General features: G+C 38.9%; 1 protein-coding gene across 4 annotated transcripts in view; it reads right to left on the bottom strand.

The window, feature by feature from the left end:
* The window catches only part of LOC132826233 (exocyst complex component 6-like), a 199,522-nt gene that overhangs the window by 44,113 nt on the left and 137,774 nt on the right, over positions 1–17,635 (bottom strand). For all 4 annotated transcript variants that reach the window (XM_060841918.1, XM_060841920.1, XM_060841921.1 and 1 more), the window contains one exon: positions 1,347–1,420. In XM_060841918.1, the coding sequence (XP_060697901.1) occupies positions 1,347–1,420 (74 nt within the window). The remainder of the gene's footprint in view (positions 1–1,346; positions 1,421–17,635) is intronic.

The raw sequence follows: 17,635 nt of genomic DNA on the forward strand, positions 1-17,635 counted from the left end.
ATTTACATGCCTGTTGTTGTTTGGATCTTTGGATAGAGAGGAATATAACTCTCTTCTGTTCTCACTATATTGAGAAGGTTCTCGACCCTAGCACTTGTTGGAAGCAGTTGCAGGTTCATACTGGCTTACTTGGTTGCTTTGTGATTGCATCTTTTTTGGCTACTAAGTCCTCAGATGGGATTCTGATCCAAAATCTCTGACTCAGAAGTACAGCTGCTGTCTTGCTGTGCCACAAGAAATCCATATACATCCTCAACCATGAGCAGACTCACTAAACTTACAATCAATGTGAACATCCCAGCACTGAACATTCCCTAGTCACCAATGAGCAGATACCAGCCTATTACTTTTATATCATAGTGACCCCATTGCATTTTGTCAGTGTTTGACACTTAATACCTCCGAAGGCATGGTACCTCCCTACGCCTCCAACCTCTTAAGCATACATACTTGTAGCCTGCATTTCTCAATTAAAAATCCCCTTGTTCTTCTACTGGAGTTCAGAGCTTAGATCCTTCAAAAGTACCTCTACTTGCATTACTAAGTTGATTGTTGCCAATCTCACTGGAATCTGCTTGATTTTAACCAGTTTTCCAATTCTGCCTGGCCTCAAGCCCACTTAACCCAATTGTTTTGCCTGATTTGGATTCCCTTTGTTCAATACTTTGGCATATATAAATATTCATGATCATGCATTAATCACCTAATTAAATGACTGAACACGCTTGAGGATTGCATGACCTGCTCCCATTGGTTAGGCCTGCTCTGTTGTTTAATTTGATCATGGGTGATCAGCAATACAATTCCATTTATCCACATTTAATCCCTTCACTCTTGACACAAGTTCTGTCAACTTTTGGCTTAAATTTTAGCTTATTTAGCATCCAGTATCCTATTTTGAGGGAAAAAATCCACAATTCTTCTATCCTTTTATACTTACATGTAATATATACACCATGTTATCTTGTGGTCATACATCATACTAGTTATTTGTCATTTAGTAGAATGGTTAAGTAGCATGTAATTAAGACCATAACTATGATTGAGTAGTCAGGATTTAGAAATATAACCATTTTTAAAAAAATTACATTAAGCATCAGTAAAACCAGTCACTGATGAGAAAAGTTAAATCTTGGGTTTATTTCATTAAAAATCTTTTGTTCAGCATATCACAAACAGTGGGCATAACTTTTAACATGGTTCACAGCATTATAATCCAGTGAAGATGACCTAGACACAATACCTTCTTTAAAAAAAAGTAAGCCATCTAAAAAGGCAGCAATGACTAATATTTTACCAATGGTTTCAACATCACTCATCAAGGAAAAATAATCTCAAAGCCTTACTTGTCTGAGGTCAATGAATGCTAACTGCAGGGTGTCCCCTTGGAATCCTGGCACTGGCTCCGAGCTAGCAAACACTGAAAGTACAGATTAAAGGAGAGAGAAAAAATTAACTGAGGCAGAACTGTGGCAAATCCAAACAGTTTTATGTAATTTTATGAAGTGTATCAACCCTGACACTCAAATGAAGGCCTAAAACTTTTTTTTTGTTTACATGACACAAAGAAATTTAAATCCAAATCAATTAAACAAATTGTTATACTATGTTGTAACATGCAAATAACTCTATTTCTGGTGTGCTCTTTGAGGGTCATATTATGTTTCTGTGCAAAGGCACACAAATTTTGCCACTTTTGGAATATTGTTGAGACAAATGAGTTCACAATTCTTTTTGGGTTACAGAGTGAGGGAATACAAAAGCATTTTAAGAAAGTACCAATTCCATGACTGCCAACATATTTTTTAAACATCTGCTTTGTTGCAGCATCTGTTCAATAAAAATCCTACCTCTAGCCAAACAGCAATTAAAGACAGACAGTAGGGTGGGAACTAGCTTAACATGCAGACAACAGGTGGAATGCTCTAAGCACTACAATCTGTACTTAATTGGAACGTCCGTTCCTACAATCCAAGACATTTCTAATCATGGAATTTAATACAAGTCAGTTTGAGAAGGCTGTTTCAATATGATTGAAAAGAAAAGAAAGCTTGACCAATTGGAAATCCTACAATTAAAGGCTACGAGAACACTTTCCTTTCAGACAGTTACAACGCAGTCAAACTGGTAAAATAGACATCTATCCTCAGATAAGCCAAGACATTGAGTTAAAAATATAGTGTCTTGGCAACAAGTGTGCATGATGCTACTTGGAATCAGGAGCAATTGGTATTTTTACATTCCATAAATCAGTTATGTGCAAGTATGCCCATTTAAAAAAGATGACCTATCCTGCTTGATCTCCTGCATCTATCCACCCCTCCCAATATTCTGTAAACAACACCTTTCACATGGTATCTTCCACATCCAGAGCAGGCTAACATTAGGCCATGTTTGCTTTAAATAGTCACATGGAGCCATGCCCTCCTGCAAAACATTTCAAATGTCATGACTAGAGTGATAGAACATAGAACATAGAAGGATACAGCGCAGTACAGGCCCTTCGGCCCTCGATGTTGCGCCGACCGAATCCTACCTAACCTATACTAGCCCAATAACTTCCAAATGCCTATCCAATGCCCGCTTAAATGACCATAAAGAAGGAGAGTTCACCACTGATACGGGCAGGGCATTCCATGAACTCACAACCCGCTGTGTGAAGAATCTACCCCTAACATCTGTCCTATACCTACCACCCCTTAATTTAAAGCTATGTCCCCTAGTAACACCTGACTCCATTAGCGGTAAAAGGTTCTTAGTATCTACCCTATCTAAACCCCTAATCATCTTATACACTTCTATCAGATCTCCCCTAAACCTTCTCTTCTCCAATGAGAACAGCCCCAAGTGCCTCAGCCTTTCCTCATAAGATTTTCCTACCATTCCAGGCAACATCCTGGTAAACCTCCTCTGCACTCGTTCTAAAGCTTCCACATCCTTCCTATAGTATGGCGACCAAAACTGCACACAATACTCCAGATGAGGCCGCACCAGAGTCTTATACAACTGCAACATGACCTCAGGACTCCGGAACTCAATTCCTCTGCCAATAAAGCCCAGTACACCATATGCCTTCCTCACAGCACTATTTACCTGGGTGGCAACTTTCAGAGATCTGTGTACATGGACACCAAGATCCCTCTGCTCATCCACACTACCAAGTAGCCTACCATTAGCCCAGTAATCCATCATCTTGTTATTCCTACCAAAGTGAACGACTTCGCACTTAGCTACATTGAATTCCATTTGCCACATTTCCGCCCAGCTCTGCAACTTATCTATATCCCGCTGTAACCTACCACTTCCTTCCTCACTATCCACAACTCCACCGACTTTTGTGTCATCCGCAAACTTGCTTACCCAGCTTTCAAGTCCTTCCTCTAGATCATTTATAAAGATAACAAAAAGCAATGGTCCCAAAACAGATCCTTGTGGTACACCGCTAGTAACTGCGCTCCAAGATGAACATAATCCATCAACTACTACCCTCTGTCTCCTTCCAGCCAGCCAATTCCTAATCCAAACCTCTAATGTATCCTCAATGCCATACCTCCGAAGTTTTAGCATTAGCCTACCATGGGGAACCTTATCGAACGCCTTACTAAAATCCATATACACAACATCTACTGCTTTACCCTCATCCACTTCCTTGCTCACCTTCTCAAAGAACTCAATAAGGTTTGTGAGGCACGACCTGCCCTTCACAAAACCATGCTGGCTATCCCTGATCACGTTATTCCTACCCAGATGTTCATAAATCTTATCCCTTACCATTCTCTCTAAGACTTTGCCCACCACTGAAGTCAGACTCACTGGCCTATAGTTGCTAGGGCTATCCCTACTCCCTTTCTTGAACAATGGGACCACATTCGCTATCCTCCAGTCCTCTGGTACTATTCCTGTTGACAACGACGACATAAAAATCCAGGCCAATGGCTCTGCTATCTCCTCCCTAGCTTCCCATAGGATCCTGGGGTAAATGCCATCAGGCCCAGGAGACTTATCTATATTCATCCTTTCCAATATTCCCAAAACCTCTTCCCTGCATATTTCCAGGGCATCCATTCTAATTATTTGTGATTCCATATTCACATCAGCAACAGTGTCCTGTTCCTGAGTGAATACTGATGAAAAGTACTGATTTAATGTCTCTCCAATCTCCTCCGCCTCCACACACAACTTCCCACTACTATCCTTGACTGGACCGATACCTACCCTAGTCATCCTTTTATTCTTGACATACCTATAGAAAGCCTTTGGGTTTTCCCTAATCCTACCAGCTAAAGACTTTTCATGTCCCCTTCTCGCTTCTCTTAGCTCCCTCTTTAGCTCCTTCCTGGCTACCTTATAACTCTCAATCGCCCCTACTGAACCTTCACGCCTCATCTTTACATATGCCGCCTTCTTCCCTTTCACAAGGGACTCCAATTCCTTACTAAACCACGGCTGCCTCACAAGGCCCTTTACACCATGCCTGACTGGTACATACCTATCGAGGACACGCAGTAGCTGCTCCTTGAACACTCCCCACATCTCATTAGTGTTCTTCTCTTGAAGCCTGTTTTTCCAATCCACACATCCTAAGTCATGCCTCACTGCATCATAATTTCCCTGCCCCCAGCTATAGCTCTTGCCCTGCGGCACACGATTATCCCTCTCCATCACTAAAGTAAAAGTCACCGAGTTGTGGTCACTGTCCCCGAAGTGCTCACCTACCTCCAAGTCTAACACCTGGCCTGGTTCATTACCTAGAACCAAATCCAATATAGCCTCCCCTCTTGTTGGCCTGTCGACATATTGTGTCAGGAAACCCTCCTGCACACATTGTACAAACACCGACCCATCTAATGAACTCGAGCTATAGCTCTCCCAGTCAATATCTGGGAAGTTAAAGTCCCCCATAACAACCACCCTGCTACCTTCACTCTTTTCCTGAATCATCCTCGCAATATTATCCTCTACTTCTCTAGGACTATTAGGAGGCCTGTAGAAAACACCTAACAGGGTGACCTCACCTTTCCTATTTCTAACCTCAGCCCAAACTACCTCAGATGGCAAGTCCTCTTCCATCGTCCATTCCACTGCTGTGATACTGTCTTTGACAAGTAATGCTTCTGTGTGACTCTTTTGAGTCACGTGCAATACATAAAGGTGAATTATGTCCCGAAATTTGAATTATTTGGGCCTCAAAACATTTGAAAGAAAAATCCTTCGCTTGCATTCCCTACAACCATGAGGGACAAAGTGGGTGAAAGTCAGGACTGTTGAAGAAACTAATGATAATAAATTTTTTTTCCTTTCCTTCTCCAAACCAAATCTTCCACACTGTTGACTGACCATGTAATAAGCAGATTCAAGAGAAGTAGTTTTATCTAAGGCAAGAGCTACACCAGTTGACAACTCAGACAAGCCAAATGAAATGTTTCCTATTGCTGTTAAAAGGAAAAAAGTTGGTGCAAGTATGGAGGCTCTCTTATCTATGGCATCCAACATAACTGGTTTTAGGCGCACACAGGAAATAGTGAAGAAATGCTAGAGTGGACACAGCACGGTAGCTCAGTGGTTAACACTGCTGTCTCTCAGCATCAGGGACCCAGGTTCAATTCCAGCCTTGATGATTGGGAGAATGTCAGTGTTGAGTTTGCACAGTGTCTGCATGGGTTTCCTTCCACAATCCAAAGAGGTGCAGTTTAGGTAAATTGGCCATGCTCAGTTGCCCATAGTGTTCAGGGGTCTGAGTTAGATGCATTAGTCAGGGATAAACACCTGCATAGGGTAGGGGAATGGGTCTGGGCAGGTTACTCTTTGGAGGGTCAGTGTGGACTTGGGCTGAAGGGCCTGTTTCCACACTGTAGGGACTCTAATTCGAATGCAGTATATATTTAACAAGTCATCTTGCCAAACTTGGATGATTTGGTATGCTCTAAGTAAAAGCTAACACCATTTAGATGCCTTTAGTTACACAAATACTTGAGGCCAATTAAATTCAGAATCACAAATCCTTAATGCAAATAAACTTTTGGCAGAATATGAAACTGTGTTCAAAATACTGCATATGTAGAATGTTAATTCAGTTGAGGCGAACTACTGTCAAATTTGAGAAACTTCGAAGTCATAGGTGATAAGAGGTTCAAAAGTAAAAAAGTCACTAACCTTCAAAACCATTTTACACATATTAATTTTGGACCAAACACCATCTATTTTGGTTTATTTTCCAAATTACCTTGTTGAACTAAGACACTGAGTTTCTGGGTTTCACACAACAATAGGGCCTGGTGGTGGTAGGTGAGTTTATATTTCAAATAATATTTAAAAATTCATTCACGGGATGTGGGTGTCACTGGAAAGGCCAACACTTATCATTCATCTCCAATTGCCCAGAGGGCAATTAAGAGCCAAACATATTTGGAATCACATGTAGCCCATTTCAAGTAAGGACAGCAGAGTTCTTTCTCTAGAGGACAACAGTGAACCAGATGAGTTATTCTGACAATTGACAATGGATTTCTGGCTATCATTTGATTATTAATTCCAGCTTTTTTTAGTGAATTCAAATTCCATCTGCTGTTGCTATGTCAGGATTCGAAACCAGGTCCCCAGAACATTACTTAGGTCTCTGGATTAACAATCTAGCAATTATACCGCCACCGCCTCAGTGGATCATTATTTGACGATTGTAGGGGGTTTAAGAGCAACTCCTTGTTATAGATTCTACCTCCCTGAAAAATCCTGTCTACACTAACTTTGAAAGCAGCTAGTGATGTTAAATGGAGCATTTGTTTTTTCAAAATCACTTATTCCACAGGCCATCTAGCTCAGCCATAAGTATATGGATTAAGTGAAAGGTTTCCAGGTAATTAAATAGAATCACATTAAATTCCAATAATTTGATTTGAGCAAATCCTTGTGATGGTTTAATGAACTGCCATATTGTTACAAAGTTGATTAAAAAGCTATTCATCCACTTTCCTAATGGCTGTGAAAAAGGAATCATTGTCCACATCTCCATTTCCCATTCGAAACATCTAGTTAAAAAAGGAATGTGTTGCAGTTAAAGGAATCCTTACAAATGTCAGGTCAACTGGCAGATGATGATTGTTAGGCAATAGAACAGAGGTGTTTATTACATAGATTGCAACTTGATGTATCAAAACAATATAGAAATGCTCTTGAACCAGGAATGATAAATTGCTAAAACACCTCATAATTGGAGGAAAGGAGGCATTGGTGAACCATAGCATTTTACTGTTTAAACAGAAGGTTGACAATGCTGAAAGAGACCTCATTTGGAGGAACAATTAGCCTTTTATCACCCATGGGGTGGATAATTAGGTCACAAATTCAAGTTCAGGACTTCAAAAGTAAATGCAGAATAAATTGGTGGCATTACGAATCCACAAAAAAAATTAATGAGCAGCTTGCCAATCCACTATAGAATTTGCCCTCAATGCAAGTGGCAGTCGATGAGATGCATTTGTGAAGCAGAACTCTATGTTTCATCAGGCAATGCAATTACACAGATAAGGAGGATTAGCACCCTAAAATATGGTTGTTACAACATAAAAGAATGACAATAAATTATGCTGTAACAAAAAAGAGCTCACGTGTTCACATGAACAGAGCTTTAGAGTCAGCTTTTGCCGTAGCCACTTATACCTGTTACTGGCTAGCAAGAAAAAGACATATAATTTTTGCTGCTAGAAGTGCCACAATGCTGGCCACTGAAAACAAGCGTGTGTCAAAATAGGATCTTGTTCAAAGTGTACTGTCTGCAGCAAAAGTAAAACAACAGGGATGCAGGGCTCAGCATCAGAATGTACTAAAGTAGGTATCTCATTGGCACTGAAGAGTAGACTATTGAATCCAGAAGAATGGATAGAATTAACAAAATTAAGTACACAGACTACATAGGCATATTTAGGTAAGACTGTCCAATCCTAATTGCTCGCTGCATCAAAGCATTCTCTAACATATCTTTGGATTTTACCCTTTTCATTGTAATGTTTTGTTAATAGATTAACTATTATTTCAAACAATTGAGAGAAACAGATTTTGTAAACTGGATATTTTCAAAAATCAAAATAGAATTACAAAAGAATAGACAAAGTGCATGGATTGAAGAAAAACAAAATATGATATGCAATTAAACAAGGAAGCAAGCAATAAACAGATCGCTGATGCTATAGCTACGTTAAACTGGCAATAATATCCTTATTCTAGTTTTGAGTATGCCATGTCATGAACCAGAAGTGACCCAAACAACTTGCAGATGCTTGAAGTTTCAGAGAATGGGCAATGTCTGATATTTATCTCCTTTCCTGTCCCAGTCTTACAGACTGGATATTGCCAAAGATGTTAGTGAAATGGTCATCAAAAGGCTTATTCCACTTAGGCATAATGGCACTTAAACACCAAATGCTCAGAGCAACAGGATTACTTTGAGTTAGATCGACTATTAATTCAATCAAAATATTAAATAGGGATGGAGTATCAAGTCAAACAACATAAAGGACTGATGAAACATTTTAAATCGAATTTCTAAAGCGTGGTCAGAGGAGAAAATATTGATGAAGCACTTCAGCTGACAGAGGTCTGAAGACTATATCCTTTTTCCAACATGTAAGGAAAGGAATCAATACTGATAGACAGTGAAGACCTTCGTAGAGAGAGATAGGAGGTGCAAATAATGGAAGTCCCATGAGTTCTGGCTAAAGCATTTCAATTATTTCTTTGTTGTCCTTGAAATCTGGACAGAAAATGACATTCAGACACAACGTCAAATTTAATGTTTTAATTGCATGCTGACCTGGACTCAAGAGGACACTGGAGGTTGAGGAGGTTCTGGAGGTTTGGAGGAGTCACAGCTGACTGTATTCTTTTAGTACCCATATGTTGCAGATATGTAGACCAGATCTTACTGAAGTACAAGAATATGGTGATGACAACTGCTCTGAACTGTGGGACTGGAGATCCTGAGGTTTTTACTGTCAAATACTCAGTGCCATAGTTTGTAGACGACTGAACTGACAACTGATCTGGTGTTAATGTCAAATGGCGGTCTTTTGAGAGAGAAGGCTGTCGAAATATTCTAAGTGCTCAACATATTCCAGAGTTTCCTCTTCAACAGAAATTCAAGATGGAACGGTTGACCAGGAATAGACTGATGGCAACAATCAGTTAAGTTACGTGAATGCAGAATCAAAGAGATCAAGAATTGCTTGCATATCTGGCATCAAATAGAAAACCTCATTTCCTGCCTTTATAGCTGGTCAGACAGATTTCCTCTTTACCCCTGTTCTATTGTTGAAGACTCTTTGTTCTATATTTGTCTGGCACATTCCTTTTTCCCTACCTGCCAACTATTGCGCATTTGGATTGGCTGGCCCTACCAGGAGGGAGGAGACTGACAGCAATGCTCAAAAAAAACACTGGATACTCCAGCCTCTCCACTGTGTCAAGGTAATGATCCATAGAGGAGTGTACTTATTGCACTGTCTTGGATTACACTTAGATTCCTAAATTGTTACTATGAAGAGAAATTAGCCATTCCAGTTTCCTAATGAGTCTCTTCCATTAACATCTAATTGGAATACATAGCCCAATTTCCCATTTTAAAACATAGTAAAAGTTGTCTACCCACAAAAGTAACTTTTTCCTAATATATCTAAATCATGCACCAGGCAGATGATAAAAAAAACTAAAGTCCAGGTCATTTCATTTTCTTGCTCCTGCCAAAGGCTCAGCTGCCTTCTTTCTTCATCCATTTTGATTGTTGAGCACCAATTATTTACCTTTCCATATGTATCATTTTTACAAACACTTCTGTGTTCCACAGTTTTACTCCACATTGTTTATTGCTACCCTGAGAGATGCAACAAGGAACACATTTAGGATTCTGAACAAGTGTCACCTCCATGGTGTAAAAACAATGTGGGTAAGTAGATTTCCCACAGCACAGCAGCATTACTGAAGAGCTAGTGACCCAATTCTACTAGACAAACACTGCAATCTATTGTTTTGAAAAAACATTTAGTTTATCATTAACAAATGGTATTTTTTTTGAACAAGCTGAATTAAAAACTAGGCTTCTTTGCTGCTACAAAACACGAGTTCTTGCTGTGCTGCTCAATTCATTGTTGGTCTTCCTTCTCCTGGACTGGAAGAGATAGCAAGTAAGGGAAATCTGTTTTGCTGAATTTGCCTTTGCCAGAAGGTGGATTTCTGGGATGCTGCTTTGTATAGGAACAGTTGATGAGTACTAGAGTCAGAGTTGCACAGCAAGTAAACAGACCCTTTGATCCAACTTGCCCATGCCGACCAGCTAACAAATTAATCTAGTCTTACTTGCCAGCTTTTGGCCGATATCCCTCTAAACCCTTTCTATTCTTGTACCCATTGAGATGCTTCTAAAATGTTATTGTAGCAGACTCCACCACTTTCAGTGGCAGCTCATTCCACACATACACCACCCTCCCTTCTAGATCTTTCTTTTTTAAACTTTAAACCTATGCCCTCTCGTTATGGACTCCCATACCCTGGGGGAAAAAAAAAGACTGTGGCTATTCACCCTATCCGTAGCCCTCATGATTGTATAAATGTCTATAAGGTCACCACTCAGCCTTTGTTGCTCCAGGGAAAATAGCCCCAGCCTATTCAGGTTCTCCCTTTAGCTCAAATCCTCCAACATCCTTGTAAATCTTTTCTGCACCCTTTCGAGTTTAACAGCATCTTTCCTATAGCAGGGAGGCCAGAATTCCAAAAGTGGCCTAAAAGTTAAATAATATTATTATTTTAATTATTTTGATAGGGTTAAAAGTTATGCCAAATTTTTGTCATGCTTGTATTTTAACTGTGGTGCAACAATAAAGTATATTTTGCTTAAAGTCTAATAGTTTGAACAATCAGAATCACATCTGGAACACACTGCCTTATGCTTGTCTTTAAGTAAGATAAAGGTTAAGGTCTAGGTCATCTCTTCAATATGTTTTGAGGGAGTTTGATCTGGTCCATAACACTTCTGCATTTAGTATTGCCTCATGAAATAATTGTTTATGAGAAAAGTAGCAGGATTAGAGTCTCATTGACACTTAAAACATGACTTTCAGCAGATACTGTTCCTCCTGTGCAAGTTAAACCCTTAAGCACATTTATCAATTGCAATAAAAAGGAAGCTACCTGCCATTTGGGAGTTATTTGCACATATAAGGTGCTAATGGAAACATCACTCCTATAACCATTAATCCTGAAACTGTCATATACAAAGGCTGGAGGAGTGCACTAAGTTCAAACATAAATCACAGGCAACATAGTGATTTCTGGAATGTACATGTGACAGGAGCTAAAAATGCTTAAAGTACACTTCAACTATTTACTGTGCTGGCAGCTATACCAAACTTTAGTCAATATGTCTAAGGTTTGTAAAAAAAATGCAAACAAGTTTGAAAAAAGTAAGGCAATATCATCTTAAGCCAAATTCATTATTTAAAATCACACAACTTTTCCAATAAAATTGTAATTATTTTGCAAGACCTTTTCCATGCTGAAACATTTGCACTGAAAATATTTGCTTTAAACTAAAAAGCCTGGTGATTTTAAACAACAAACTAAAACACAATTACTGTCTGCTTAAAAACAACACGTATATTTTGACTTCAAGTTCAGTTTTCCTTGCTCCAACTAAGAGTCCCAGCTTCTGACCTCGTTTGGCTACAACTCCAAGAAAGCCCATTGCTTTTTGACACTTTATTGCAGCATCCACTCGAGTGTCACCAGTTTATTATTACTTCTTGAAGGGAGCGTAAAGAATGGAAAAGGCAAAAATAGCAAATGCTCCTGCACTTGCTTAATATCAACACAGACCCAACAGGTGGTGAAGGAATCCTACCTATTTTCTCAGAGATACAATAGAGTTCGAAGGCCAACCTTAGTAACCACCAATGCTCATAATTAACAGCTAGCTTGTGTGAAAATTGGAATTTTTAAAAAATTAAAAAGAAAACTGATGAATATTTATGCAAATGACTCTTTTCATTATGTGCTTTTCTTCATAGTACAGCAAAATAAGGAATTTTCACTTGAATGCAAAGTAAACAACAGCACAACACCAGGACAAAGTTAATGCCATTCATGATGTATTTTGTTAAAACTATTTCAACTTTCTCCAAGACCTGGTCACCTGTAGACTATTTTGCTGATTGGCATTGGTTCTTCCACCTGCACCACCACAATTTTAAAATTAATATCCTTCTTCAAATGCCTCCTATCTTTTCCTTGTCTTCAGCTCTGTCATGTTATCTAGTCCAATAAGTTTGAATTCTTTGCTTCTCCCTTCTGGTCTTTGTGCACCCCAGTTTTAACCATTCCATCAGAGACAGCCACACTTGCAACTACATCAGTTGTAATTTTTACCCAGCTATTTCTACGCTTAAAATAATTTTCAAAATAGATCTTCAACCAAGTTTTGGTCTGTTCCGATAGCTTCTTCAGTGACTCAATATCAATGCTCGATTAATAAATGTTGTGAAGTGGAACATTTAGTTACATTAAACAAAATGCAATATAAAGACAGGTTATTACTATAGGTGTTTACAGAAGAAATTTCAAATGATTCATCAAATTTGAGTGATTTTAACTTATGCTTACAGCTACTTAATTTCTTTTAGAATACAGTCTATCCTAAATGATTAGCAAATCATACTCTGGGCTTTCAATGACTTCACCACCTTTATTTTCCAAAGAGCTCTTTTAAAACCTTTAATAAATAAATTATACAAGAGATTTCATACTGACACAGTTCTGCCTTCCTAGTCTAATAATTTGTGGTTGAGAGCAGAGAAAGGGCTTCAGCATTTAAAAGAACTCTAAGCATCTAGCAATTCCAATCGATCCTTCACAATCTCATATTGAAGTACTGGACAGCGAACAGGGTTACCTCAGATTACAACAGGATCTTGATCAGATGGGCCAATGGGCTGAGAAGTGGCAGATGGAGTTTAATTCAGATAAATGCGAGGTGCTGCATTTTGGAAAAGAAAATCAGAGCAGGACATATACATTTAATGGTATGGTCCTGGGGAGTGTTGCTGAACAGAAGACCTTGGAGTATAGGTTCATAGCTCTGTGAAAGTAGAGTCACAGGTAGATAGGATAGTGAAGGCAGCTTTTGGTATGCTTTCCTTTATTGGTCACAGCATTGAGGACGGGAGTTGGGAGGTCATATTGCGGCTGTACAGGACTTTGATTAGACCACTTTTGGAAATTTGCATGCAATTCTGGTCTCCTTCAAATGGAAGGATATTGTGAAACTTGCGCGAGTTCAGAAAAGATTTACAAGGATGTTGCCAAGGTTGGAGGATTTGAGCTATAGGGAGAGGCTGAACAGGCTGGGATGTCAGGGGCTAAGGGGTGACCTTGTAGAGGTTTATAAAATCATGAGGGGCATGGATAGGGTAAGTAGACAAGGTCTTTTACTTGGGTTAGGGAAGTCAAGAACTAGAGGGCACAAGTTTAGGGTGGGATGGGAAAGATGTAAAAGGAACCCAAGGGGCAATTATTTTCAATGCAAAGGGTGGTATATGAATGAAATAAGCTGCCAGAGGAAGTGGAGGAGATTGGTACAATTACAACATTTAAAAGACATCAGGTTGGGTACATGAACAGGAAGGGCTTAGAGAGATATGGGCCAAGTGCTGGCAAATAGGACGAGATTAATTTAGGATATCTGATTGGCTTGGATGCATTGGACCAAAGGGTGTTTCCACCTGTACACCTGATTCTCTTTAAAATACAATACCCGCAATTCCAAGGGAGAGGAAACTACTCCAATGGAAATAAACATAGACCTTACAAGCTTTCATTTGAGTCTGTACTAGAATCATTTCAGACAGAAGCATTGTTAAAGTTCTGAAGTGGCAAGTTGTCTTTTCAAGAAGTAGCACGTGCTAAGCAGCATTTCTAAAAGGGGCAAAAAGTAATGAAATCTTAAAATAAAAGTTATTAATCTCAGACTAATAAGTGTTGGAATACATTCAGTGGAAAAGTAGTTTTTGAAAATTAAAAAATGCAGTGCCTGGAACATAATAGTAATGGAATTTTTTTTTTAAACAGTTGCAGCAGATAAGTTGAAACTTTAAAATGAAACTATTAAATAAGAGTTTATCTGAAATGATCTGGACTGGGTCTTGCTACAAATACAGCACAAATGTTCTAAGTAGTGCAAAATGTTTGTAAGGTGTACCTTTTGGTATACTGACTCCATTTTAAAGCCTTTTCAGTCTTTCAAGAGTGCTTGGGTTACTTCTATTGAGTTTATAAATCTTTGAAATCTGTTTTAAGGGAAGTGTGTTTTATTTTTCCTTGGTTACCTTCATTTCTCTAGGTTAATAAACTTTTTTGTATGGTTTATTATGAGGATGCAACTGAGTGCTTAGTTAAAATAAAAGATCACTTCAGTAACAAAATTTTAAAAATTCCGAATTATCCAGCCAGGGTTTGTTCCAGGGATCTGATTTGTTGGGTACTAAAACCGCATTATCCTTAATAACTGGGGCCATTAGATCGCAAAACAGATTCCTTGATAACTTGGCCACTCGAGCAAAATACTGTGGATCCAGGGCAGGCACAACTATGTGAACTAAGCAACCACAAAAAGGTAGTGGCAGAAACTACTGGTATTAAAAACAAAGAGCTGAAATCCTGCATTTTAAATAAATCAGTTGCATAATTCATCATCATTGGAGGAACCACAATTTGAATATATAGTGTGCAGTATTAGTTTCCTCTTTTAAAGGAGAATGTAAAAGTATTAATGACAGTTCAGAGGAGATTTCGTAATTTGATACCTGGAATAAGCAGGTTCTCTTATGAGCTTGTTTCCATTGGAGTTCAAAAGAGCGAAGAGTGATTTGATTAGGTTCGTAAGGTTCTAAATAATGCTGACAACGTAGAAAGAATGTTGTGAATAAGTCCAGAACTAGGGAAGGTCATTTTAAAATTAGGGGTTTGCCCTTTCAGGACAAAAAAAGGGGAATATTCAACAATTCTGTGACTTTGGAATATTGCCTGTGAAGATGATCGAGGGGGAGGGTCATGAATGTTTTTAAACAGGTAGAGTTTAGAAAGTGTCTTGTTAGGCAAGAGAATCGAAGGTTATTGGATTGCACAGAAATACAAAATTCTGAGCTGACAGACTAATAGATTAATCAGGATCAAAACTGAACAGTGGGGCAGATGTGAATGGCCTACTGCTACTCGTACTTTGTGTATTTTAAAATTGTAGTTTCTTTTTGATACTCATCAGGATTAGGCTAGCATTTATTGTCCATCCCCAATTACTCTCAAAATGATCAAGAGCTGCCTTCTTGTACTGCTATGGTTTATGTGGTGTAGGTACACCCAAAGTGCTGTCAGGGAGGGATTCGAGGATTTTGAACCAGTGACACTGAAGGACCAGTTGCACACCATCCTGGTTCAGGTTGGTATCACTTGACTGGGAACATACAGGTAGTGCTTTTTCCATTTGTCTGTTTCTCTTATTCATCCAGGTTTCAAAAGGTTGTAAGTTGGAAATATACTGTCGAAAGCAGCTTCAGGTGGATGCTTCAGTACATTTTCTATATAGCATACACTGCTGCCATCTTGTGCCAGTGATGGAGGAAGTGAATGCTTACGGTAGAATGGAAATGCTATTTTGCCTCGAGTGGAGTCAAGCATCTTTGAGCAATGTTAGGAGCTGCAATCATTCAGGCAAAGGGGAAAGTATTCCAGCACACTCCTGACCTGTGCCTTGTAGACTGTGTACAGATTGAAGAGGTGATGAGTTACTTGGTTTAATCCCTAGCCTTGTAACTATATGTGGCTAGGTCAGTTAAGTTTCTGGTCCGTATGTTGATAGTGACAGAGTTCATTGATGCAGTACAGTAGCAAGTCAAGCAAAGCTGCTTAGATTCTCTTATTAAAATGCTCATTGCCTGATACTTCCATAACACAGCAGTGCAACACATTTACGCAGAGGAGAGGAGGTTGTTTGTCCCACTGAGTCGGAGTGTCTGAAAGCACTATCAGGCCATCTCTCTGGTCTGTAGCTTTAGCATTTAGAAGGAACCTCAAGTGCAACGTCAACTTTACTTACCAAAAAAACATTGCTGCCTCCATTAGCCTTTCAGGAGGTGAGATCTAGAACCCATCCACCTTCTAGGTGAAAACGTTTCTCAAATGATCCAAGGACTTCAAATTTATGGCCCTGATCGCTGACCTCTTTGCTAATGAATATAGGTTGTTCCTATCTGCATTATCTAAGCACCTCCATTTTATGTACTTCAATCAAATCTCCCTTCAATCTTGTTCGATTGAAAAATAACTCCAGCTATTCCAACCTTTCTCAGTTACAATTGTGCGCGCCTAGAAATTGCCTTCTAAATCTTTTCCATATGCTTCCTAGTGAGGTCACACCTTCCTATTAAGCAGGGAACAGTATTGTACATAATTCATTCATGTGACTTAACTATTCATTTATGCAATCCCACCGTAACCACCTAGCTTTTATATTCTATGCCTCAGCTAATATTCTGCATGTCTCCTTCAGGGAATGAATGCAGTTGAAGGACAAAAAAAGGTCTGAAATCCTTTTGTGAAAAGGAATCATGTAATTATAGCAATAATGATTGGCAGTAAAATGGAAATACTTCTCAGCCAATTCAAATGGTGGAACTATTAGCCTTCCAAGTGACTGGAAACATTAGTTTTCCTTTTGTTTACCTTCTGTTACTATCAAAACAGTTGAAAATAATCAGATACCTCAGCATTTAATGCAGTTAGTGCATGCAACACAGGATAAAGTCTATTCTAACAAAATAATCCTTGCTGGATTATGTACATGGAAGACAAAGTACAGTTGCTCTGGTATAACATGCATTTTTGGTTTATGCAAATTTGCTGTAATGCGATTGAAGAATTGGGAACACCTTCTGAAATTTGAACTTTTAAAACATGTGTTGGCTGTAACTCAACCCTTTAAGTGCTGTTTGAAAAGCGTGATTTTTCTATAACATGGGGTTGCACAAGAATGAAACCATCACGTTATAGAAGAACTACTTTAAAAGGATTATAGAAAATAGCTTATGAAGCACTCCCAGTGTGACCACATTTTAAACTTACCATCACTTTCAAGGGCAACTAGAGATGGGCAAAGTCTACTCATGCCAGCAATACCAAATCTCAAATACTTATTTTTTTAAAAACATGTAAAATTACCATGACCCCTGCAGCAAGCAAAACAAACAATAAAGCATACTGATACATTAAAGTTTGCATTAAATAAATCAACATGGTATTGTATGAAAGTTTGAGCTTTTAAAGTATTTTGTAAACGATTTAATGCAATCCTATAGATTTCAAACATATCCTCCATATTCCAACACAACTCAAAAGAAACCCCCTCCCAGCTCCAGCCTGACATAAATAGTCACCCTCCACCACACAAACACCAATATTCCTACCCTGCCTCCATGCCCTCCACACACACTTCCCATTCTTTCTTACTCATGCCCAGTCATTCGTTCAGTCCCCAGTCACAATTCACTCACTCATACCCTCATATTCATCCCCACTCACTCCCTCTTTAATGAGACCCCACTCA

This window comes from Hemiscyllium ocellatum, chromosome 22 (assembly GCF_020745735.1).
Source record: "Hemiscyllium ocellatum isolate sHemOce1 chromosome 22, sHemOce1.pat.X.cur, whole genome shotgun sequence".
Lineage (NCBI taxonomy): Eukaryota > Metazoa > Chordata > Chondrichthyes > Orectolobiformes > Hemiscylliidae > Hemiscyllium > Hemiscyllium ocellatum.